Raw genomic sequence first — 25,109 nt, forward strand, 5'->3', positions numbered from 1 at the left:
TCCATGGCCTGGCACAGCTCCTGCTTTTACAACCAGCTGTGAGAGGTCGCAGGCCTGGGCTGGGGATTCAGCACTCCTCGTCTCTCCCGGGATGGTTCTGTGGCAGAACAGTTTCATTTAGCTTGTTAACCAATCGCCAGTAACACAGGTAATTGCTCCTGAAGTTCTGTAACTGAGTTACTGTCATTTGCAGGCCAGAGACTTGCCAGGGTTTGGACTTCAAGGCACCACACTGTCCCCTCTAGGAAGAGCGGTGAAGTACAAAAACACACCATACCTTACAGAGACATTAAGTTGACCCATAATAATAATAATAATTTTAAATAATAATAATTATTATTACAAAGCTGCTTTAGTTTCTTAGTCAACAGCCCCACAACTCACACAGCTGTGCTGCTTAGTGCATCTCCCATCTCTCCGCTGCCCTTCTCTGCCTCCAAAGAAACACACTGTTGTTGCAGCTCACGTGTCCTTTCCACAGTCCTTTATTAATAAAGATCATCTGCAAGGAAGCGGGATCTGACTCACCCCACAGCACAGCTGCCCCTGCTGCTGTTTTCCCACCTGAAACAACAATTCCCTTTCCAAAGTCCCTTCCATCGCCACAGCAGCCAGCTCCGCTGTCACCCAGGCAGCGCTGCGCCCTCCTTCTAAACAACAGAATATTCCTGGCTGCTCTCCCCAAGAGATGTTTCTGAAGCAAATCTTTGTGTGTGCAGACTCACCTCCTTTTCATGCTGTCTCGCTCCTTTTCAGAATCTCAGTGAGGATCATTCGGTGAGTGCGAGGCTTTTTCAAAATTGATTCCTTATCCATATTAGGGAATTTGTGCTGGGCACTGGCTGGTACAAGCCAGAGTCTTCCCACAGTGCACTTTGGGACTTGTAGTTCCCAAAAAGGAATGTTGTTTTCCCAATTGCAAGAGCCAAGCAACGGTCACAGAAATCCATAAAGCTTTTATCTCTGCCTTTGCTTAGCTGCTGGGCCCTGCGTTCTGCACAGTCTCTGCGCTGTGCCTCTGGCTTAACATGCGTGGGGCCCCTTCCACAGCCTGCAGCACAGCGCACAAACCGACATGCTCTGCCGAAGGTGCTGCTGTGGGTGCTTGTCCATGCAAGCAGCACCCAGGGAGCAAGCAGCGGGAGCAATGAGACTCCCTGCACCTTCTTCTGACATAGAAGCTCCCCTTTTAAACTCATGCTTCACTCTTCAATGCTTTGCATTAGTATATGTGTTTTTTTTAATTACTAGTGGACCAGCATTGCAAAAAGTAGCGTAATAAATCGTGTCTCTTCCTGTAGAGATTCATTTTATGAAGAGGGCTTTCAGAGTGCAATAGTTATTTTGCAATTAGGACACCCTACTGCCTCCAAATATCAGCTAAATAAGAATGCGACGCATTTTATATTGCTGCTGTGCAGAACCAGCGGAGATGCTGTTACTATTACCCAACTCCATTTCATAGCTTCAGCCGCCTGAAGCAGCAAGCTCTCTGGCTAAGAGATCTCAGGGGAACATACTTTGAGGAGAGAAAGGTGTGTACCCACCCCACTAGCAAATTGCATCAGCCGTGAGCAAAGAGCGCTCGGCTCCTTGCCACCCCAAAGCCCTCCTCCCGCTGGCAAGGAAAACCAATGGACTACGGCTGTACTGCCTCACTTCACAGCAACCACCTCCTGCACTTAAAAACTGATCTGGGCAGGCCGACATGCTTGTGGCTGGTGACACCTGGTGGTCTCGACGGGAAAGGCAATGGCTGTCGCCGGGCCATTCCCTCTTGTCCTATTGCAGTTAAATTGCGCTGGGGGAGGTTCTAGCTGGGTATTAGGAAATCTTTGTTCTCTGGAGTGGTTCTGCATTGGCACAGGCTGGTCAGGGCGGTGGTGGAATCACCATCCCACAGGGTGTTCCAGAACCGTGTGGATGTGGCACAGAGGTCCCTGTCGGTCCCATGGTCGGTGGGCATGGCGGGGATGGGCTGATGGTCAGACCGGATGATCTTCGTGGTCTTTTCCAAACCTTAGTGATTCTGTGATTCCATGAACGCGTGGTACTGAAGCAAAACCAGAGACATCTCAACACCCTGAGCAAATGTCTCACGCAGGTACAAAAGCCTGTGGCATTGCTGGGCGGCACGGATCTCCATGGTGCTGCTGGGCCAACAGCTCTCATAATTCTCACATAGCTCCGTACCCGGATTTCATCAGAAACCAGCCTATATTGCAGCGCAAAGCAGGCTTTACCAAACAGACTGCAATCTCCGGGGTAGCAAACACAAATCCTGCCCTCAGCCCTTTGGCCCCACGCCCAACCCCTTGCAACCCGTCCTGGCACCACAGCGTTTAACCGCGGCTCGTCGGACCCTGGGAGAAGCCGTTTTTAACCGACTCTTCCGCGGGGAGCTCGCGGCCGGACTACGTTTCCCGACGGGCGGCGGGTCGGAGGACGTATCGGCCGGGGGCGGCCCTTCCGCTGCGGTGAGGCGGCGGCGTCGGGGATCTCCTACGGCTTGGCTTCCCGGCTGGAGAGGAGGGCCCCGGGAAGCGATGGCGGCGCCGGAGCCGGAGCCGGGCGGGCAGCAGGTGGCAGGGCTCGGGCCGGGCGGCGAGAGCCCTCCCGTCAGCCCTCCAGCAGCCGCCACGGGCGACGGGCCGCCGGCCTGGTCCCCGGCTTCGGCGCAGGCGGCCTCTCTGCTGGAGGAGGCGGCGGAGTTGCTGGTGTTGCAGCGGGACTTCGCCTCCGCCCTGGAGCGCTGCGAGGCGGGCTGCGGCAGCCTGGGCCCCGCGCCCGGCTCTGACAGGTGCGAGCCGAGCGGGCTCCGTGCGTCGTTGTGCCGCTCCTTGCGTTGGGAACTCCGGTTTGAGTGTAGATAGGAAGCGTGTGGATGCCAGCAGTGCTTGCTGCTAGAGAGAGGGGCTGCGTGCGTGCACCTGCCCGGGTGTCCTGAATTCCCGTTGTTTGGGCGGTGGGAGGGGGCAGGGGGACAGGGAAAGGAAGGGCAAACGGCTGGCAGAAAACTACAAAGCAGGGGTGTAGCTCATAGGGGTGGATAACGTGGTTCTAAGAAGCCCTGTTTTGTTTTAACAGTTGTGCGGAAGTGAAATGCTCCCTTTGTGTGGTGGGCATTCAGGCGCTGGCTGAGATGAACCGGTGGAGAGAAGTTCTGTCTTGGGTCCTGCAGTACTACCATCTCCCTGAGCAGCTGCCTCCAAAAATCCTGGAGCTGTGGTGAGTGCGGGCTGCCTTGCACAGAGGGCCGGCATTGATTAGATTGAATAATCATAGAATCATAGAATCATAGAATTACTCAGGTTGGAAAAGACCTTGAAGATCATCAAGTCCAACCGCAGCCTAACCAGTAGCCTATCTCTTAAAAAACAACCACAAAACAATACCACAACAACAAACCTCTGCTAAATCATATCCCTGAGTACCACATCCAAGCGGCTCTTAAACACATCCAGGGATGGCGATTCAACCACCTCCTTGGGGAGCCCATTCCAGTACCTAACCACCCTTTCTGTAAAGAAGTTCTTTCTAATATCCAACCTAAACTTGCCCTGGCGCAACTTGAGGCCATTTCCCCTCGTCCTGTCACAAGTCAGTAGTGAGAATAGACCTGCCCCACTCTCACTGTAAGAACCTTTCAGGTACTGGAAGACAGCAATAAGGTCTCCCCTCAGCCTCCTCTTCCTCAGACTAAACAGCCCCAGCTTCCTTAGTCTCTCCTCATAGGGCTGATTCTCCAAGCCCTTAACAAGTATTAATTACTTAATAGGCCAGGCTTGAATAATTACTGGTATTCTCACTTCATGTGCTGTGAGGATGAAAGTGGAACTTGGGGCAGGCCTGTTCTCAGAATGAAAAACAACAAATAAAAAGCAAGGCTGTATTTCTGTATTTATTCAACCAACTTTAAGGGGATAAAGTGCAAAACTCTAAGGGAGAATTGTTCCTCTGGGAAATCTCTGTGCCCCAGGTGTAAACATTGGCACCTGTCTTCATGGGAAGTGCCGACTGTCTCAAACTGCACAGAGTTATTACCTTCTAATATTTCTTTCCTGTGTTGCAGTATCCTTTTATACAGCAAAGTGAGAGAGCCCCAAGTGATGCTGGAGGTTGGCAGTGCCTGGCTGAGGGACCAAACCAATAAGAGCCTCCCTGAGTATGTTTCGTTGCTGGAGCTCTATCTGCTGCATGTGCTGCTTCCACTTGGCCGATTTGAGGGGGCAGAAGAGCTTGTGTACAGCTGTGATGTTCTCGACAGTGAGCAGAAGCTGGCATTTGTTGAGACCATTTGTGAAAAGCGATGTCAGTGGACTCAACAGGAAGAAATGCACTCAACTCATGATAAGCAGGAAGACAAAGCAACAGAGACTGTTTTGGGTAGGCTTTCCCTCTGCTTTTTGTACTCCTCTATGAAATTTCAAGGTTTAGAGGTGCACATATCCTAAAGATTACCAGAATAGTTCCATCCGGACTGTGAATGGTCATCAACATCCATGCATTCTGTGTCATTAACTGATTAACTGTCTGCTCTTTTCATTGTAATGTGTGATGGTCCATCCCAGAAAGTCTGCTTGTGCCCTAGCGCTATTGATGACGTGGCTTTATCAACCACTCAAGGCTTTGGACTGTGTATGGACAGCAAACTGTCACTGGTACATTAAGAGAGCGGAAGGATGTTCCAAAAACGAAAGCTGTTCACAAGCCCTGTGATCACTGAAGCTCTCTCATTTCTTGATCTTTGAAACCAGGTTGAGACCTGCAGCTTAGGAAAGAAGCAGTGCTTTATTTTACCAGTTGTGCCCTTGCTTTTTCTGAATTTTCTTAAATGACTTGATGGTTTCAGTTCAAATACAGTTGCATATTGTGCATTGACTCTTCACATCTGGCTTTAACAGATTACCTGACCAATTGTGTTCATGCATTAATTACAAAGAATAGCAAGTATTAAGTCTGTATTAATACTAGTGTTAGACCTTACCAGCCTTGAGGAATTCATACAGGGTAGCACAGAAGGAAATAGTGATTTGTTTACTGACAGTTATAAAGCATGTTTACTGCTTCTCTGTCTTCTGTTAGTGGTGAGGCCCACATAGAAGAAGCCACATCTGGCATTTAAATCTCTGCTTCTCCAGCACTGTAAATCACTTTAAATCCCAGGAGAGAAGCAGGCACTACTGTGGTATAAATTCATATGCAAAATGAGCGTAACAAATAATATTACAAAACTCTATTCTTTGTTCTCTGTGTAGAATCGACAACAAAAAAGACCATAATCAACCAAAACAGAACATGGAAAACACCTCTCATGTAATCAAACTAAGAACGGGGTCTTATTAGTATTAATTTCTTAGTATCTGTGTGATTGTTTTAATCTATTTTACTTTGCCCCAACAGCTTTTCTGTTCTGTGTTTTAGGTGCTCTGTCCCAAAAGCTCTTGACTATGCTGACGTTGCTACGAAGAACACTGAGGTCCATGTCAAGCCATTTCTATTTACTTCCTTATAAAAAGATGCTCTTGGCTACTTTTCTGCTATACCTGGTAGTGGTGAGATTAGACCCAGGTAAAGTATTAAGATCTCTCAATTTTTTTTTATTTTATATATATATATATATTTTAAGATTTAATTGTGGATATAGAGAACTTACAAGTGATGGCTGAAGCTGGCATAGAATCATTGAGGTTGGAAAAGGCCTTCAAGATCATCCATCCAACCATCTACCTACCACCGGTATTTCCTCACTAAACCACGTCCCTTAGTACAACGTCTATATGTTTCTTGAACACCTGCAGGGATGCTGACTCAACCACCTCCCTGGGCAGCCTGTTCCACTGCCTGACCTCTGAAGAATGGGCTGGTTGTGTGATACAGAGGCTTCTGGGGTGTGGAGGGATTGCATGTTTTTCATACCTGGAGATGCCCCTTCTGCTGGGTGGCAGGTGCTCCATAGCTGTGCTGAAAATTATGTGTTGGAAAATACTGAAAAAACCTTGCTAGGCAAAGGAGCAGAGAGGGTCTGAAAGCATCCAGGTGAGGGCCCGAGTACTGAACTGAACAGAAGGAAATAAGACATCTAGGTTTCCATTAACTGTAGTTGAATTAGTCCTTTCTTAATATGTTTGGTCTGTTTCAAAGGGTAGAACTATTTTGCTCTTTGTTTTGCTCTGCAGCTTCTCCTACATCCCTGCCGTTCATTTGCAAACTGGTGCAGCTCTTCCGACAGGCTTGGGCAGCTGTGTTGTCTCCAATCCACAGGCCTCCAATTCAAGACTAAATGTCTTCTGCCTCTGCTCCTATGTCAGCTTGTCTTGAGGACTTTATGAAGTTCTTCAAGGACCTTTGAAATCAGTGTCCTAGTGCAGATGACCACCTGTGATCTCCTGTGAAGTGGTCCTCTCCTTCTTTCAGACAGGGATTGGTCGTGTATTAATTCTGAAGCCATGCCGAGTATTCCTGACATTACTTTGGCTATTCAGCACCATTCTGTCCAACACCAGAGTGAAGCCACTCCTTTTGTAACCTACAACTAATTAAGATCCTCCTTTTGAAACACTTTACTTTGGGTGTGGCTCTTGAGTGAGAGTTGCGTAGACAGTTATGAAGCATGATGCCTGTTTGGAAGATGGTTGCATCCTTGCACATACGATGCAGTTCCCTGAACAGCTGAAACAGTATTCCTGGAATCAGGAATGTTAAAAGCAACAGAGTAATTAGGCGGAACATTCTGTTGAGCCTGATGACATCTCAGATCCCAGTTCTTTTGACATGGGGCTGAGGACAAGCACATGGGAGAAAAAACACTGCAGGAAATGAAGCATGTTGTGTTTCGAACACCATGGTTTCTCTTGTGACTGATGCCTCCTCATACAGGCGCTCTTGATTTTAATCATATCTATGGCAGAAGGCCTAGGTGGTGTGCTACAAGTACTGTTGTGCTGCACCTACAGATCTTAAAAATGCGGATGACAGTACCTTGTGCTTGCCTGGTGCATGGTAATCTGTAGGAGCCTGTGCCACTGGTAATGACATTTATTATTTTTTTAAATTATGTTCCACATTATTGTTGTCTAGTTGAACCACTGAGCTTGTTGCATTGTTTTACTCTTTCCCTACCTCTCGCTTCGTTTATGAAGATGTCATCAAGTCCTAGTATGTCTAGAAACCTTCCTCCTATGCCCATAAAGTCCTAGTTTACATGGTAACCATTCAGCAATGCTCTGTCATTCAGAGCAAACAATTGTTTGGTAGAAACTCTGAGATCCCCACAGCAGTGGCAAGAAAGTTACTGTTTTTACAGAAGGTCTTATCAGGCTGATGCTGTTTCTGATCACCTGGGACAGAGATTGGAGGTCTGCAGGAGAACAATTAATTCCCATTGATTGACAGTGAGTAAGTGCCAAGGGAGAGAGCACCATTTCAGGATTGCTTCTAACATGCTGCATGTGTGCAGGAGAAAACAAGTTAGAGCCATGTGGCAAATGTAGCCAGCTATCCCAGCATCTTTGCCAAGGTGATTCAGGCTGACCAACGCCCGCCATACAGAAACAAAGCCTCCTTTTTGGTGGGCAGTTTCTATGCAACACACCAAGCCTGTATAAAGTAGCCAATATAGGTCCCACTGCAGCATCTTACCATGGTAGCCTCCTTGAAATCAATCATTTGTTCCTAGCAATAGCTCTGCACAGGTAGTGGCTATTTCAGTTTTCTTTACAAGGATAGCAGCCTGTTGTGTGCTCTGTCACTTTGCAGCCTACCAGGCTACTTGGAAACGTCTGTGTCTTTACTGCTAAAAGTCATGCTCTGTCTTGATTGTTCTTGAGTTATCCTGATAGAGAAGTACTCTGGTGTTAGTGTGAGATAAAGCGGGGCACCCATGAATGCAGAAAGCAGTCATCACCTTACCTAGTTATCTCAGGTAAACAAAAAATTGGAAGTACAAGACATTCCTATCCTCTCTCCCCTGGAATTTTTATCTCCAGTTGGACTTAATGCCTGGACAAGTAGCACACAATGCTTCACCAAATTAAAAATATATATTTATCATATACTGTGTATACAGGGAGGAGCAGTTCTTGATACTGCTAGATGATTTATGTAATCTAACTCTCAGTGTAGCCACGCTTCCCTGCAGCCAGCGCTTGGTGGAAAACCAGGCAGAATCCAACACAGAGGGTCTGGCTGGAGTTGAGTTCTTCCAGAAATTGACTGCATCTACTGGCCACCTAGTTGCAAGACCTTGCTCTAAAGACTTGGTAAACCAGTTCATGAAACAATAAATTTACCTTTGAAGTCAGACTAAATTCTAAGCAATACCTGACCATTCAGCTAACAACCACGTTTTATATCTCGATTTCTGTTACTTCCAGTTAAATGGCAGAGCTGCATTATGGGGACTGGGTTCAGAGGGCAGACCATATGTCATGTGTAGAGCTCTGTTAAATATCATAGCCATTCATTTACCAGAACCCCAACTTGTTTTTATTGGTACGTTAGCAACCTCCACGTCTTTTGAGTGCTACTGATACTGGATTTGAACTGTGTTTAGCTCTCCATGAGAGGGATGAAGGCAGAAACAACCAATCTTTCTTTTTTTGCAATGAATGCTAAACCTGCAATATTTCATTTTCACAATAAAATGACTACTTATTTACCTCTTTGTAGAGTTGCTTATTTGTGCTGTGATGAAGTGTATCAAAGCTTTAGCATTTAATGTATTGATGCTGTAGAGCCTTGAAATAGGTTCTGGAAATGTTTCATGTGTGTCCTCATTGTACAAATATATTGGAATCAGGTAGCAGACTTGCTAATTAAGTAGAGATTTACGTGTCTGCATTTTCATGGGAGTTCAGAAAGTAATTACTTTCTGTGAAAGATGCAATATATATATATATATATATATAGAATATATTTTAGTGTTTCTGTGTACTTTGGGATGAACAAGATCAGAACTACTGAGAATAAAGTGCCTGGTACTTGTCTTGTTCTTTGTTTTTCTTTGCATTGTTAATGTATCGTGGAGGGAAAAGATGCAGTTGTGTTAATTCCATTGGAATCCTACCACTTAAGGCTTGTTCAGAGAGGATATTTGTGCTTGCCACGTGCATGCAAACTGGTATCTCCAGATGTAACAGCAAATATTCTGCTTTTTTTTTTGTTCTAGCATCCTCTAACTGGATGCAAAGAACTTTCATGAGCCTACAGCGTAGGCAGGTGGAGGATTGAAGAACAGTTGTCTATAACCAGCTGAAGGGATGCTGCAAAGAGAAGGAGGAAAGAAGATAATCCCATGGACTTTGCCCACAGACAACCAAACAGTTGGCCAGGTAGAATTCCTCATAGTCCAACCTGCTCCCCAGCTCATTTTGATCACTGGAACTTGAGCAACTTGACTGTTGATGTAACGCTGGCGCGGAGCCTCTGTTGTCACAAGGACAAAACGTGAAAATAAAGCCACCTTTTGGAAGGACTAAGGAATTCAGAAGTGATAAAAATACTTAAAAACGAGTTATCAGTAGCAGATTCACCAGTTGTGTTTCGATGAAGGAAACAGTTATTGAACGACACATCTGTTACATTCTGCTTAGAAATACCAGCTACAACTTTTTTTTTTTTTTTTTAAACTACCATTCGGTACAGAAAATAAACCGAGAAGATTTGCTTAGGAGCAGACTGTAGGGCTGGGTGAAAACTGGCTGTGATGTAACAGGTGGGTGGGTGCAGCGGGACAGTTGCCAAGGAGAAACTGTGACCTCTTCTCCCACACTGTGACACCACAGGGTCCCAACTAGCAAAGCATGAATGCCAACCCTCCCTTGCACCAGGTTGCTTGAACAGCAGCAGGAACATCAGTAACCAAAGCTTCTCCTTCCCATCAAGAAAGGAAGCACACAGGAGGAACCATGGTAACAAAAGAATGGTTATTTTATCAGATAATGAGCAAAGAGTTGGGCCTTCGTTTTTCTGTAGTCTGAAAAAGATCTGAAGGACAGGGGGAAGATTTATGGAACCAGGAAAGAACTGTAATTCCTGTACTGAGCTCAAGGAGTTCTCATTTGAGAGGTCAGGTGAACCTTAATAATGGTTTTCAAGCTTGGCTTGAAAAAACATCCTTGAGTAACGAAGAGATTCCCCACAACCTCTTGTAAGGTTAATATTAGGGAGTCACTATTAGTGTTTGTTCCTTGCTCCCCCTCAAGCACACAGACCCTAGACAGAGCTGTGTCTTCGCTTGTATTTTTCCATGTTAAATTCTGGCATTCAAGCTAGATACTCAAACTGGCCTTAACAACTCTTCTTTCATTAAAGACATCACCTTCTTAAACAACCAGAGTCTCAAAATTGCTTTTGGACTACCTCAGACCTGCAGCTATTAAGAGGAGCTTTAACCTATTTGTGTACGACTTCAATGGAACACAGTAGCAAACCTAGGTTTGAAACTGTATACTACTATACTGTTTTTAAATAAGCATTGGAATATTTTTCCTTGATTCCAGACTGGTGGAAAATGTTGTAATCTTTGGTTGAGGTTTCATGTATGATCAGTGTATAGACTATTAGGGCATTAACTGTTTCTTCTCACACATCTCCCTTGTCCTTCCATTTCAGCGCGAGTGTATCTCTGTCCACATTGGCCAAGCTGGAGTTCAAATTGGCAATGCGTGCTGGGAACTCTTCTGCCTGGAACATTGCATTCAGCCAGATGGCACCTTCAGCGACCCACCCAGCAGCGATGACTCTTTTGCCACATTTTTCAGAGAGACGAGCATGAGTAAATACGTGCCCCGAGCTATTATGGTGGACTTGGAGCCAACTGTAGTAGGTCAGTATAGAATTAATCCTGGAAAACTGAAATGAATTAACCCTTCCATTTGCCAAAGCTCAGACCACTGAATGGCCTGTCTTCACCTTCAGGGATGATCCCAGCATCCACATAGAACTGACACATTTAGAGGTTTTAATAGCAAGTATCATTAAAGGATGCGACTCTCAATGAAAAGATGAAAACTAACTACACTCTGTCATGGATGCTTTAAATAATATTAAAATGAAAAGATTTCTACTGCCTAAAGCCACACTGGTTGAGTACAATTTAACTTTTTTAAATAAAACTTTGTTTTCTTCACATTCACATGGAAAACAGGAACATGAATCACGAAGCAGGAGTGTCCTGAAAGATGTTTTACTCCTGCAGGTCTCTTCTAATAATTCCCCTGAAGCTTCTGATGAATCTACATCTGCTCATTTGGAAGAGCTGAAATTTTATCACACCGTGGCACAAACCTCATCTACTCAATTAATTTATTGGTACAGCACAACCGTTTACACTCAGCTAGGAGCCCAATTCTTCTCAAAACTGAGACCATCCCAGATACTGCTCATTACTTCAGTACTTAACGTTCGCCAACATAAAGCACTCCATTTGTTTTGCAAACATTATTAACTTTGGTGAACCATCTCTTTTAATTCTAAGCTTATAATTCTTTTTTTCTCTTGTTCAGATGAAGTACGAACTGGCACCTACCGGCAGCTTTTCCACCCAGAACAGCTGATCACTGGAAAAGAAGATGCTGCAAATAATTATGCACGTGGCCACTACACCGTTGGCAAAGACAAAGTTGACATGGTCTCAGATCGCATCCGCAAACTGGTATGCAATATTAGAATGGAAGGAAGGCTGTTGATGGATGAGAAGTGAAAGAAACATGTAATGCATATTTTTGAGAGCAGCTCTGATTTTGCTTTCGATATTGTTATGAGCTCAGAACAGAGCATTACAGTTCTTCCATGTCCTACCTTAGGTTTCAAATTAATGAAGACTTAAGTGGAAAATATAAAATATTGATGTACCATTGTTATACTGACAAAAAAACCAAACCAAAAAACCCAACAATATTATTCTAGTGATATTCCAGCCTGAGATTTACAGGCTATGGGAGTTTTTTCTGGAAAAAACTGCTGATGCCCTTACTGTGCGTTGGTTTTGGGGGTTGCTATTTCTATCTGAGTGTAATTTGAAGATACATTCACTTACTCTTCCCTTTTTCCTGTTGGCCTTCAGGCTGATGCCTGTTCCGGACTGCAGGGATTCCTCATCTTCCACAGCTTTGGAGGGGGCACCGGCTCTGGCTTTACCTCTTTGCTGATGGAGCGCCTCTCTGTGGAATATGGAAAGAAGTCAAAACTAGAGTTTGCCATCTACCCAGCTCCTCAGGCCTCCAGTGCCGTGGTGGAACCCTACAATTCTGTACTCAGCACACATACCACCCTGGAACATTCGGATTGTGTCTTCATGGTGGACAATGAGGCTATATATGACATCTGCCACCGAAACCTAGACATTGAGCGCCCAACGTACACTAACCTCAATCGCCTGATCAGCCAGATTGTCTCCTCCATCACCGCATCGCTGCGCTTTGATGGTGCCCTCAACGTGGATCTGACAGAATTCCAGACAAACCTGGTGCCCTTCCCACGCATCCACTTCCCCTTGGTGACCTACGCCCCCATCATCTCTTCTGACAAGGCATATCACGAGCAGCTTTCAGTGGCTGAAATCACCAGCTCCTGCTTTGAGCCCAACAACCAGATGGTGAAGTGTGACCCACAACAAGGGAAGTACATGGCTTGCTGCATGCTCTATCGTGGTGATGTAGTTCCCAAAGACGTCAATGTAGCAATTGCTGCCATCAAGACCAACAGGACACTTCAATTTGTTGACTGGTGTCCGACAGGCTTCAAGGTGAGAATATCATGAGTTTCTTTTTAAGGGCAAGATCAGTCTAGCTGAAATATTGTATTTTAAGCTTTAGATCTTGCATGCTTTTCGCTTGTGAAAATAAGGTACCTAAGAAAGCTATAATGGTATAACTGAGCTCCAACCCTCCTTCAGGCATCCCATAGACAGAGACTCCTAAGTACTGAAACAAGTGCAAGCATATGTAGTATTTTTATGCTTAGTAACAGGAGGATGTGGACCCTATAAATCTTTAAACTTAAAGAAACTGCATTATAGAGTTTCTACACTTAGTCCTATTCAAGCTTTTGAGACTAGAAATTGATTTGCACTCAAAACAGTACATTGAGTGACTTAAGACTTAACTTAACTTACTGTCCCAGTCAGGATCTTTCCTTACCTCTTTTCCTTCTCCTGACCAGTGATTTACAGCTTTCTAAGCCTTAACAGTTTTCTTAACCTATTGTAACCATAATGCTAAAACATGATGGGGAAGTACAGCAATAATAGCAGGGTGACACAATCCAAAGCTGCAGCAAATGAGGACAAGCCCAAGTGCAGAAGCCTAGGATACAGAAACAAAGGAAGAAAAATTGCTTTCCTTTGGAAGGTCTCATTTAGGCAGGAATCTCCAGCAAGATGCCTTTGTGTCCACTGCCAAGCCTTAAATGAGGTCTGAGAAAGGGTGGCTCCACACCCTCAGGTCACTCAGATACAATGCATGCACCTGAGCTTCCCTGGGCTGGCCCTGCCTTCCCACCAGGTGCTCAATCAGTGGTTCAGGCTGTGACTCAGCATTTCCACTACAATAGCCTACTTGTTTAACTCTTTTTTTAATGAAACCATTTTATCCGCTGTTTGCAGGTTGGGATCAACTATCAGCCACCCATACCTACACCAGGGGGTGACCTAGCCCAGGTTCAGCGAGCAGTCTGCATGCTCAGCAACACCACAGCCATTGCAGAGGCCTGGGCCAGGCTTGACCACAAGTTTGATCTTATGTATGCCAAGAGAGCCTTTGTGCATTGGTATGTAAGTGAAGGCATGGAGGAAGGAGAATTTGCAGAGGCTCGAGAGGACCTGGCAGCCCTGGAGAAGGACTACGATGAAGTGGCAACTGACTCATTTGAAGATGAAAATGAGGCAGGGGACTCTTAATGTTCACCGTGCCTTTTTTTCCTGCGCATAAAATGCTTTGTTTTTCTCTGTGCATAAGATTGTCTGTGTCTCCTTATTTCATATGGCTACCTTTTTGCTTGTCTCACACACAGTATGTTTCTGGCCCCACCTGCAGTACTGTGTCCGGCACAGGGCCTCTAGCACAAGAAGGATGCAGAGCTGTTGTAGCAGGTCCAGATGAGACTATGAAGATGATCAGAGGGCTGGAGCACCCCCTCCTACAAAAAGAGGCTGCAGGAGCTCTGCTTGTTCAACCTGGTGAAGAGAAAGCTCCGGGGAGACCTTATAGTGGCTTGAAGGGTCTTCCAGGAGAGATGGAGAGGGACTTTTCACAGGGGGTGATAGGACAAGAAGTTTTAAAACCTTTAAACAAAAAAGGTTTTAAAAGAGGTTTTTAAAAGCTACTGCAGTGGTGGTGAGACCCTGGCACAGGCTGCCCAGAGAAGCTGTATGTGCCCCATCCCTGAAGACATTCAAGGCCAGGCTGGATGGGGCCTTGGGAAGCCTGAGCTGCTGGCTGTCCCACAGAAGAGAGTTGAGCCCAAACTGGATGGGATTCAAGGTCCCTTCCAACCCAAGGTGTTCCGTGATTCTATGATTAATTCTAAGTTCATTGCCATTTTATTAGACTGTAAACAGGGTGAGTTCACTGCTGAATCACAAGACAGTAAGCGTGGGATACATCATCAGCTGATCATTATTCACTTTGCTTTTAGAGGCAACACACATCCTACTTTTTGCTAGCATATCCTGAAAGGAATTTTACTTGTAGAACTAAGAATCCCCTCTTGTTTTCTATACTGTCATTTATTCAACGCAGAGATACAATCATGCACGTGTAATACTACTTGAGGTGTTCTGTTGCTTCCAGATGTCCCCTGCAATTACTACAGACACTATGCAAAGGGATGTTTCTCACCCTTCTCAGTCTTTATTTCATACTAATGAATACTAAGCAAAAGGAGTGTTGGCTTACCTTGGGTATTAGCTAAAGCTGGCATCACCAAATGGAAGTATAAAATCAGGAGAACAGGGACAGTGGGGAAAAATGGATGGCTTGGGCATCTATTTAAGAAAGGCAGAGGAAAGGTAATAGAAGGTAAAGCAAATCATAACTGTTTGGGGGTAACTGCCAAGCAGCCCTGTGTGTGAATAACACCTGAAACAAGACAATAAGCCTGCTGTGCTGGTATCACCACGTATGTCCAACTTGCTTACGTGCTCATGCTTATCTGGCAGGTTTCCCTTAACTCCGATGAAGAGACATCCTGGGAAGGATGGAGGACAGAACAAAGTCTTTTAATATATACCACAATACCACTGTAATGCTAGATTTATTAGTGATCTTTAATAAATAAATTTCTCTGGAAAAAAAAAGTGTTTTACCTGAAACATATACACATCATATACAACTAAAATCTAAAGAAAAGCATACATCATAGAATGGCCTGGGTTGGAAAGGACCTCAAGGATCATCAAGTTCCAGCACCTCTACCATGGAAACATCATAACCAGAAACATCACTGACATAGACCGCCTTTTTAACCTGCAAAATGAACAACATTGGTCTTTGTAATGCTATGGTGGGATGATAATAGCAGGGTGGCAAAGCCTTTGGCTACAACAAATGAGAACAAGCTCAAAAAGCAGCTGCCATGGACACAGAAATAAAGGAAAAGAGCTGCCTACCTTTGGAAGGCCTCAGGTAGGTAGTAACCTTCAACAAGAGGCATTCCCATCTCCCCTGCCAACCCTTAATTGAGGTCTGTGAAGGGGTGGATCCTGGCTCTACCCCTTCCAGTAACTCAGGTGCCCTGCATGCACCTGAGCTCCCCTGGGTTGGCCCTGCCTTCCCACTGGGCGCTCAATCTCTGTTTTGGGCTGTGGCTGAGCATTCCTGCTACAGTCTTTATATTGGAAACTTGTTCTGAAATTGCAACGCTATAGGAAACAATTCTGTACCTAATTCTAGGATTTACAACATATATGGAAATGTTACATATGGCCATTTTTTATTAAATACATAAAAAGAAAGAAATAACTTTTGAAACTGTATCCCGAGAAGTACTTTGTGTTCCTTTATTTAAACTCTAAGCTCCGGGTTATTGAAAATGCTGTTTTCAGAGAAGTGTCTGTTTTTAAGTAGAGAAAAACAGAGATGGATTTTTTGTGAGGGTTGAGGGTTTTTTTGCTGTTGGTTTTTCATTAAAAAACAAAACAAAGCACAGAAAACCTCAAAGAGGCTGATTTTGATAGTAGCATTCTTCTGTGTTGTTATTGTATAGCACACCATCCTCCCCAGAAGTGTTCGACCAGTGAGAAACGACCCAGACTCTGCTCAGTGGGGCACCAAAGATTACTGAGTCTGCGGGTCCTGGACAAGTGAGGTGGGCAACTGTTATATTAACACTGATTTCAAGAGGTGCTCTCACTGCCTGTACACAAGAGAGGAGAGGGGCAACAGAAGAGCAGAGAAAGTACAGATACAGGCAACATTGCAGATGTTTTGGTGATTCACAGAGCTCTTTGGGCTTTTGTAGCTGTGATATCTGACATGTTGGCTCAAAGAGTGACTAAAAGGCTCTGGGTAGCAGACTGCCTTGTACTTGTGCTGAGACTTTTTCCTGAGCCGATTCTCTGCACAGATGCTCTCTCTGGTGGAGCTATGACTATTAACATTTCACATTGCCCAGAATGCTGAGGCTTAACTGGAAAGTATGCAGCTCCTTTGGAAGAAGAGCATGAGATCTACCTATTCTTCAGCCTTAAAGTTATGGTCTGATGATTTCCTGCAGCAGGTAAACTGCCATGAGAATCTTCCTCTTTAAAAGATATCTTTGGCTCCAGGAATCTGAAGCTTTCCTCGCCAAAACCAGAGATGTTCAATTTGCAGGTTTATGTAAAGAACACCCAAACAAGAGCATACCAAACGCCAGCTGATGTAAGATGGTACAAACTACTTCACACTGTTAAAATGTAAGATTTACAGCAAAAGATAGGTGCTGGTTGCCAACAACGGCAGAACAATCCATTGATGTCATCACATCAAAGCAGACTAACCTAAAACTTTGTAATTATACACTCAAATTTCTGCTGATTAAGCTTAACTACGAACCGTATATTTCTAAAGATGGCGTACATAAATATCCAGATTCAAGAAATTAAGAGTGCCTTTCTCTTTGTGACCTAGGAGCTGAAATCATGAGGAATTATCTGGCCACTGACAGAAGCTGCTTCTTTCCAGTGCTGAGCTAGTGCAGAAGGAGCAAACAATTTAACGGTGGAGGCAACTGTCCTAGTTCAGACTGCGAGCATCTGTGTGATGCCTTTGGCTATTTCTTGCAATAAGCAACGCAATGAGAATCAAATTCCTTTCTGTGTTTGGACGGACAAGTCAGACTTCATATTGAATGCTGCACTGTGCTGCTGACAGTACAGCCCAGATGGATGGATGGAAGGAGAAGCAACAGAACTAAGCAAAATATTAACAGAGAGGCAGCCGGAATATGGATGGAAGGAGGCCAGCCCAGCATTTAAGAGCACTGGCAGAAGACACTTCGAAATGGGAAGTATGTTTACTTTCCATTTCTTAGTTTTTGCCTTTTCTTTTGTCCTCCTCTTTCCCACTCATTTGTTCCTTTACGACCTCTGTACTCCATACTGGAATTTAGGAATGATTCTTATCTACGTTTGCATGCTGTCAAAACAGGAAATTGGGATAGCATGTCCCCTGCATGTGACACGTATTTATAGCACTCAGAAATTACAGTGTGAGGCACGTTACATGGCCACATTCAGATTTAACAATCATGCAGAATCGGAAGGGACTAAATGTGAAATGTTGGGCTATATCTGAGCCCTGACTGTCTGGCTGAATTTGCATATTGGGGGCGGCTGGGAGGGCAGAAGGCGGTGATGTGGTAGGCTGAACTGCGGAGTCTGTGACCTATTGCCCAAAGCACTGTGACACTGAAGAGCAGAAGCAGGTGCCCAGTGAGGTTCAGTGCAGGGCTCTGCAAAAACCTGCCATCACTGATCCGAGAGGGAAGGAAACACCACTGGAGACACCATGGTAAGGGGGGATGTGGGATCACCAGTCATACAGGGACTGGGAGGATTACGGACAAGGGCAGTCAGGGGGACCTGCCATTATCACCGGCTTGAGCCACAGTGATCTCACACACTGGTTATGATGTAAAAGGTAAGGAAAGCTGTGTCAGAATATCTCAGTGGAGCTGCAAGGTGTGCAGAGCCAGGATTTTCTTCAGAGAGTCTCTAATTAGTGGAGTTATAAAACAAAGTAGATCTGGAGTTTTACTTTTCTGCTAATCCCTGTTGTGGCTATATTTTCTCAACACGTGTTCATTTACACATGAAATAATAATCCTTTCCCTTACATTTGTGCCTGTCTTAAATTAACTTAGCCCTGATGTCTGTACTATTCACAGCTGTACAACGTATGTGTTTCTGGAGTGCAGGGAGGTTTCTATATGTGTATGTGTTCAAGTCAGTTAAACAGGATCTTAATTCTATTTATTTATTTTTTAATAAATCCATAGAAATTGCTCAAAACCTCTTATAATGTGAAAAAATAATTTCACGTGCTACACCACTTTATACGAGATGTATTTCAGTATAGAAGACTATGTTATTTTCTGCCAGTACAGCTGCAAATCCAAGATGAGAAAGCTTATTTCACAGGCAAAGTACATACCCTCCCATGCCTTTACCACGCCCCAAAGCAGACTGTGTAAAAGTCAGGTCTACAGTTTGTAAGACAGGTCCCAGTACGTTAGTGATGGTGTGAAATGTGAGTTTGGAGGAGGCTCGTAATTGAAATACCATGTAGAAATCCGCTTACTCTGCTTGTGGTTCGGAAGAAGGGATGTTATTTTTCCTACTAGAAGTCTAACATCATTTTTTAAGCTGTTCACAACTCAGAATTAGAAATCTCTTTGTTGCTGTCTTCTGCAATTGCTGGGTTAGGAAGAAACAGGAGCTGAGGCCAGGAGTCATGGCAGAAAGCCTGGCCTAAAATGCAGAGTTAAGGCACTGCTTCAAACCAGTGGAAGTGGAAGCTCTGTCTGAAAGGAAACAACCTGAGTCTGCAGTTTTCAGCTGTGGTCCTACACTAAGCTTTACCGTATTAACATTCACATGCTTTTGCAAATGAATTCTCACAGTCAGCAACTTAAAATGAGCGCTGAATCGAAATAAAATGTTTCCTCGGATGAAATACTTAGAATGATCTTCTGTATCCATCTGAACTTCTGCAAATGACAACCTGTGGCAGGAGCGACTTCTAAGGAACAACTTGCTTCTGAAAAAAAGATATTCAGTTCTGTTTATAGAATGCAAACACTGACAATCTGTGAGCAAAACTGCTCCAGAGATGCTGCTGCTCATGCACTCTGCCGGAGGATTTGGGTTTTGGGGTAGATACATTTAACTGTCAGATCATGGGATGATTTTGCAGGATAAGCAGTTATAGAATTTGACAGCAACAACAACAAGAAGTCAACTGACCACATCTGCTCTTGCATGACTGGATATGTCTACAATACAAACCCAAGACAAATGGGGACCACCCTCCTGCCTTGAGGCCAGCTAGGATGGCCTGCTTTGTATTTATACATCTCTTTCCTCCTCCAGAAGCAGGCAGTGTTCAGCTAGTTGCTCATTGGAAACCATTCTCAACAGTAAGCTGTCCTCTGAATGGTGCCCAAGCAATACCCGAGAAAGTAGGAGCTGGCATAAGCCAAAATCATGCCATTAATTATCAATCAGTACAACCTACTTTTTCTCTTTTACTCACTAGTATAGATAGGGACAGTGATACCACAAATACGGAACACAGAAGATTAGAATTACAATTGCTCCAAAGAGAAAATGAGGTTGAAAAACTCCATGTGGTCTGTAACCACCTTTACTTACAAACTGCCTTTCCCTCCATGCAAAGTCATATTAGTCTGGACCAGCTCAGAAGGCTCTGCTTTATAATTTTCTTTCTGAACTTATGAAATCCAGCACCAGGCTCCCTGTGCTTATTTGTTGAGACTTTTGAGCAATTGCATCTGCTTAACTAAGCCTGGTGTTACATATGTTGTGTTCCTTTCACTGAAGTTCCAGGCTACCACAGGAATTATACTCAGAATTATGTAAATAAGCACATTACAGGCTGTGGCGCTGACTTAATGAGCAGTGAATCCGCAGTGTAAAATGCACAGCTTGTTCAGGATCTTGAAAGAACATTAACTTCAACCAAAAGAATCTGAAATCATTTCCTGAGGTGAATGTTGCTGAAAGCAGTTCCTCCAAGTTTCCACTCTGGTGCGCTAACAGAGGGTAAAAGGATCAAAAGACATCACCTGTCTTGGGTTACATACGGTTGAAAAATACCATATGACTGTGTCAGGTTCCAGCCAGAAGTAAAAATAAAGTGGGATGTGTTCCTCTGTACAGCCAATTCATAAGAGGAATAGCGGGTTTTGTGGAACTGAAATGATTATTTTTTGCTTGTTTTCATGTATTACAGCACAAAGACCTTTAAAGTCTGCCCCAGTCATTGGCCTGTGTATGTACAGCCTCCATCATGAAGCTGAACAAACAAAGGAAATGCTGCCAGTGAGGGTTAAATATTGTTTTGGAAAAGTAATATTCTGGGGAAAAGAAACTTAGGAATAAGGAATACTAATGCACATTGGTTTTCCTGACCTTATCTGTCTGCTTTCTCCCTTTAGCGTGAGTGCATCTCTGTTCATGTTGGCCAGGCTGGAGTTCAGATAGGAAATGCATGTTGGGAACTCTTCTGCCTGGAGCATGGCATTCAGCCAGATGGCACCTTCAAGGATCAGCACAATCAGCTTAACTACGATGACTCTTTTACCACATTTTTCAACGAAACTGTCACTGGGAAGCATGTGCCACGAGCTGTAATAGTGGACTTGGAACCAAGCGTAGTAGGTCAGTATCAACCTGCAAAATGGAAAAGGGTTTGCTCTTCCTAAGTATCACCACAGTGTGTCCCCAGTCTCCACTGGAACAAAGAAGCACATCCTTTTTACTGTGTCTACCATGAGAGGCTGCATGACATTAATTTTACTGTGACACCAAGTGTCACATTCTGTCATGATGCTGTTATCTCTAATGGGTATTACGGACCTAGGAATGGCAGGATATCCCAGCATAATAGCTACAGTATACACAGTTGACCTTTTTTTGTGGAAACTCTTAATTCTTGGTTTCCTTTATCATGACATTTTTGTCATTTGAATTCTGCTTTTCTTCACTTTGGATCCATTAGCTTTCCCCCCTCAGTCAGTATATGTTTTTTGGGTCATTTTTGGGTAATTACATCCCATGACTGAAAGCTGGCACTGTTGGCCAACAACAACCAGCTTGTTGGCACTGGAGCGTGGTCATGCAGCTTCTTATAATTTCTCTTTCTTGGTCAGACGAAGTGCGAGCTGGCACCTTCAGGCAACTTTTTCATCCAGAACAGCTGATCACTGGGAAGGAAGATGCGGCTAATAACTATGCTCGAGGCCACTACACTATTGGCAAAGAAAGCATTGATACAGTGATTGATCGTGTTCGTAAGCTGGTAAGTCCCAGTAGTTTTGTAACAGTGCTTTGGTTCCAATGAAGGAAGACGTGCACTACAGGAAAGCTGAATCAGTTCAGAAAGGAGACTACAAGATGTAAAGAAATATCATTAACACTCTAAGAAAGGAGACCAGTAGTCACCTCCCAGTTGTGTGGATTCAGATATTCTTACGAGATGTTTCTGAATATGTATTTTTTCATCAATTCTATGCAATTCATCAGCAATTCTATGATTCGGTCATTAGCATAGCTCTAAAACACCAACACTGACATAGAAGGATGGATTACACAGTTCTGTGTTGCTGGTTTCAGTTAGATGAACTGAAAGAACTGTGGAGTTCAGGGAGAGAAGCTCACTGTTAAGAGGCTAATTTTTATGTCAAAAGTCGAACCAGTGAAGGAAGCAAATAACGAGGTTATCACCAGCACTTTCTCAAGAAATACTGACCTGAAATATGTGCTGTATATTGCTGAAGATTGTTCTTTCCTTCATCTCAGAGTAAGCAAATGCAGTAGACGTAGTCTTTTACTTCTTTTCACTTTATCTTTTGATTTCCAGGCTGATGCCTGTTCCGGACTGCAGGGATTCCTCATCTTCCACAGCTTTGGAGGGGGCACCGGCTCTGGCTTTACCTCTTTGCTGATGGAGCGCCTCTCTGTGGATTATGGAAAGAAGTCAAAACTAGAGTTTGCCATCTACCCAGCTCCTCAGGTCTCCACTGCTGTGGTGGAACCCTACAATTCCATCCTTACCACACACACCACCCTGGAACACTCAGACTGTGCCTTCATGGTGGACAATGAGGCTATATATGACATCTGTCGCAGAAACCTAGACATTGAGCGCCCAACGTACACTAACCTCAATCGCCTGATCAGCCAGATTGTCTCCTCCATCACCGCATCGCTGCGCTTTGATGGTGCCCTCAACGTGGATCTGACAGAATTCCAGACAAACCTGGTGCCCTACCCACGCATCCACTTCCCCTTGGTGACCTACGCCCCCATCATCTCTTCTGACAGGGCATATCACGAGCAGCTTTCAGTGGCTGAAATCACCAGCTCCTGCTTTGAGCCCAACAACCAGATGGTGAAGTGTGACCCGCGGCATGGAAAATACATGGCTTGCTGCATGCTCTATCGTGGTGATGTAGTTCCCAAAGACGTCAACGTAGCAATTGCTGCCATCAAGACCAAGAGAAATATCCAATTTGTTGACTGGTGTCCGACAGGCTTCAAGGTGAGAATATAATGAGTTTCCACAGGGTGCTGACAAACATCATTTCTGCAACAATACAGACAGTAGTCGTGGAAAAACATTTCATGCAAACTAGTTTAAGAAACTGAGTGCTTTTAACTGGGAACCAACTTTCTGTATTAGTTTGTATCTTATTGAAACTGTATGCTCTGTGCTGAGTAGTCCTTAAGACAGCTAGTAAGTTTCCAGTGTACATTGAACAGAAAAAGTATACAGCAATTAAAATGATCATATATCTATTATGTTTTATTGTGTTTGCCATTTGATAGTGGTACCACACTATCACAGCATCTGCAACTTTCTTCATTTTTTCAACTTCCTGACTGCTTTCTGCCCTTGCCTCTTACTTCTCTCATATTCCTACTTCCAGGTTGGGATCAACTATCAGCCTCCTACGGTAGTTCCTGGGGGAGACCTAGCCCAGGTTCAGCGAGCAGTCTGCATGCTCAGCAACACCACAGCCATTGCAGAGGCCTGGGCCAGGCTTGACCACAAGTTTGATCTTATGTATGCCAAGAGAGCCTTTGTGCATTGGTATGTAAGTGAAGGCATGGAGGAAGGAGAATTTGCAGAGGCTCGAGAGGACCTGGCAGCCCTGGAGAAGGACTATGAGGAAGTTGGAACCGACTCATTTGAAGATGAAAATGATGAAGAGTAATATGTTCCTAGTGAGCACAGAATTGTCTCTGTATCACTGTATTGCATATGTCTATGATTATGTCACACCTTTGTAATGTATACCAATATAGGAGGAGTCACATAAAGACACACGTGAATCACAGGTAAATTGTCCTGTAAGATATGATTAGCTGTAGTAATGCTCCACCATTCCCAGAAATGTACAAAGACTTGCTCTCCTCTCTTGCGCATTTAATGTAAATGTAAGTTTTTTAGAACTCTAATACATGCTAAGTAATGTATACTGTTTACAAGGATGGATAGTGATAGGACAAGGGGGAATGGTCTTAAACTGATACAGAAGAAGCTTGGGTTGGATATGAGGAAGTTTTTCACACAGGGGGTGGTGATGCACTGGCACAGGTTGCCCAAGGAGGTTGTGGATGCCCCATCCCTGGAGGCATTCAAGGCCAGGCTGGATGTGGCTCTGGGCAGCCTGGTCTGGTGGTTGGCAACTCTGCACATAGCAGGGAGGTTGAAACTGGATGAGCAGTGCAGTCCTTTTCAACCCAGGCCATTCTATATTTCTATGATTAAAACATGATGATCCAATATATACAAGCTTATAATGGATTACAGTGAAGCACTATAGTTTTCAAATCTAAATTTGACATACCTTTGCCTTTTGCTTGTTGGCATGTCAAATAACAGTGGAAATGGAGAAACGGTTCCTCTGCTCTGTGCTTCATTATCCTCCAAATGACCTTCAACTGACTGATACCAAATGGACATTTCACTCTTCTTTGAAAAAAACACTTCTGATAAAGCAAATATTTTCATCACAAATCTCTTACAGACTTGGGAGATAAACTATCTGTGTTCTGAAAGCAAATATTCCTTTTGGTTGGGTCCAAAAACTGGCTGAATGGCTGAGCCTAGAGGGTGAGAGGAGTGGCAGACATGCCAGAGGGTTGTGCTGCTCTAGGTGGCATTGTTTGAGATGGAGGGTTGGACCAAACAACCTCCAGACGTTGGTTCCAACATTAACCATCCTGTGAGTCTGTGATTCTGATATCTTCCTCACAGAGATTTCTATTTATGTTGACAGTTACAGTATGCAAGATACTCATTTAAATACCCAGATCACTAAAATACTGAAGTGTGCACTTATGGAATACTAGAAATGCTTTTTTTTTTAGGAAAATATATTCAGGATATACATGATTATGTATTTAAACTGAAGCAACATGAAAAGGTATTACTCAACCCAATGGGATTTAGACTCTTAGACTCATTGTTATCTCCTAAACCGGGACCAAAACCAGTAACAGAGGAAACTTTACACATGGGACACTGTCAAAAAAGAAATGGGGACAAAAATGGCAGGCAAAGTTCTTGCTTTCTTCTTTGAGAAACTGCTGCAAATGATGCAATGAAGTTGTGGTAGACACCAAAGCAGAGTGGAGTACATTATAAACCCTAAACCATGGGATGTGGAGTTCTTAACTCCCAGAATGCTTTTCAAATCTCATCCTGATTATCAATTTTATTGTTTATTTTATTATTATTATTATTAGCATGGACACTTAGGAATCAGGATCCCAGTTCTCTCAGTAGTCAATGAACTCTTTAGAATGATTTGGAGCTTTTCACTGCCACTGCTACCTTGGCTGAAGAGCTCTTGGTGTGAGGGCCAGGCTGTATGAG

At 44.1% G+C, this 25,109-nt stretch overlaps 3 protein-coding genes across 3 annotated transcripts; all 3 read left to right on the plus strand.

Moving 5' to 3' along the window:
* The first annotated feature begins 2,116 nt into the window (after positions 1-2,116).
* Positions 2,117-8,990, plus strand: PEX26 (peroxisomal biogenesis factor 26). Its single transcript, XM_072344821.1, has 5 exons — positions 2,117-2,800; positions 3,088-3,228; positions 4,073-4,386; positions 5,425-5,571; positions 6,180-8,990. Exons 1-5 carry the CDS (start codon positions 2,547-2,549, stop codon positions 6,281-6,283), a joined length of 960 nt encoding a protein of 319 aa, XP_072200922.1. The 5' UTR covers positions 2,117-2,546; the 3' UTR covers positions 6,284-8,990.
* A 740-nt stretch (positions 8,991-9,730) lies between these two features.
* On the plus strand, positions 9,731-13,900 carry LOC140256340 (tubulin alpha-2 chain). The gene is made up of 5 exons (XM_072344806.1): positions 9,731-9,911; positions 10,615-10,828; positions 11,508-11,656; positions 12,068-12,748; positions 13,607-13,900. Exons 1-5 carry the CDS (start codon positions 9,909-9,911, stop codon positions 13,898-13,900), a joined length of 1,341 nt encoding a protein of 446 aa, XP_072200907.1. The 5' UTR covers positions 9,731-9,908.
* Positions 13,901-17,427: 3,527 nt separating this feature from the next.
* LOC140249804 (tubulin alpha-8 chain) lies at positions 17,428-23,703 on the plus strand. The gene is made up of 5 exons (XM_072331998.1): positions 17,428-17,490; positions 20,662-20,884; positions 21,376-21,524; positions 22,086-22,766; positions 23,155-23,703. The coding sequence occupies exons 1-5, from the start codon at positions 17,428-17,430 to the stop codon at positions 23,440-23,442; spliced, it is 1,404 nt and encodes a 467-aa protein (XP_072188099.1). The 3' UTR covers positions 23,443-23,703.
* Positions 23,704-25,109: the final 1,406 nt, after the last annotated feature.

Source organism: Excalfactoria chinensis, chromosome 1, assembly GCF_039878825.1.
Source record: "Excalfactoria chinensis isolate bCotChi1 chromosome 1, bCotChi1.hap2, whole genome shotgun sequence".
NCBI lineage: Eukaryota > Metazoa > Chordata > Aves > Galliformes > Phasianidae > Excalfactoria > Excalfactoria chinensis.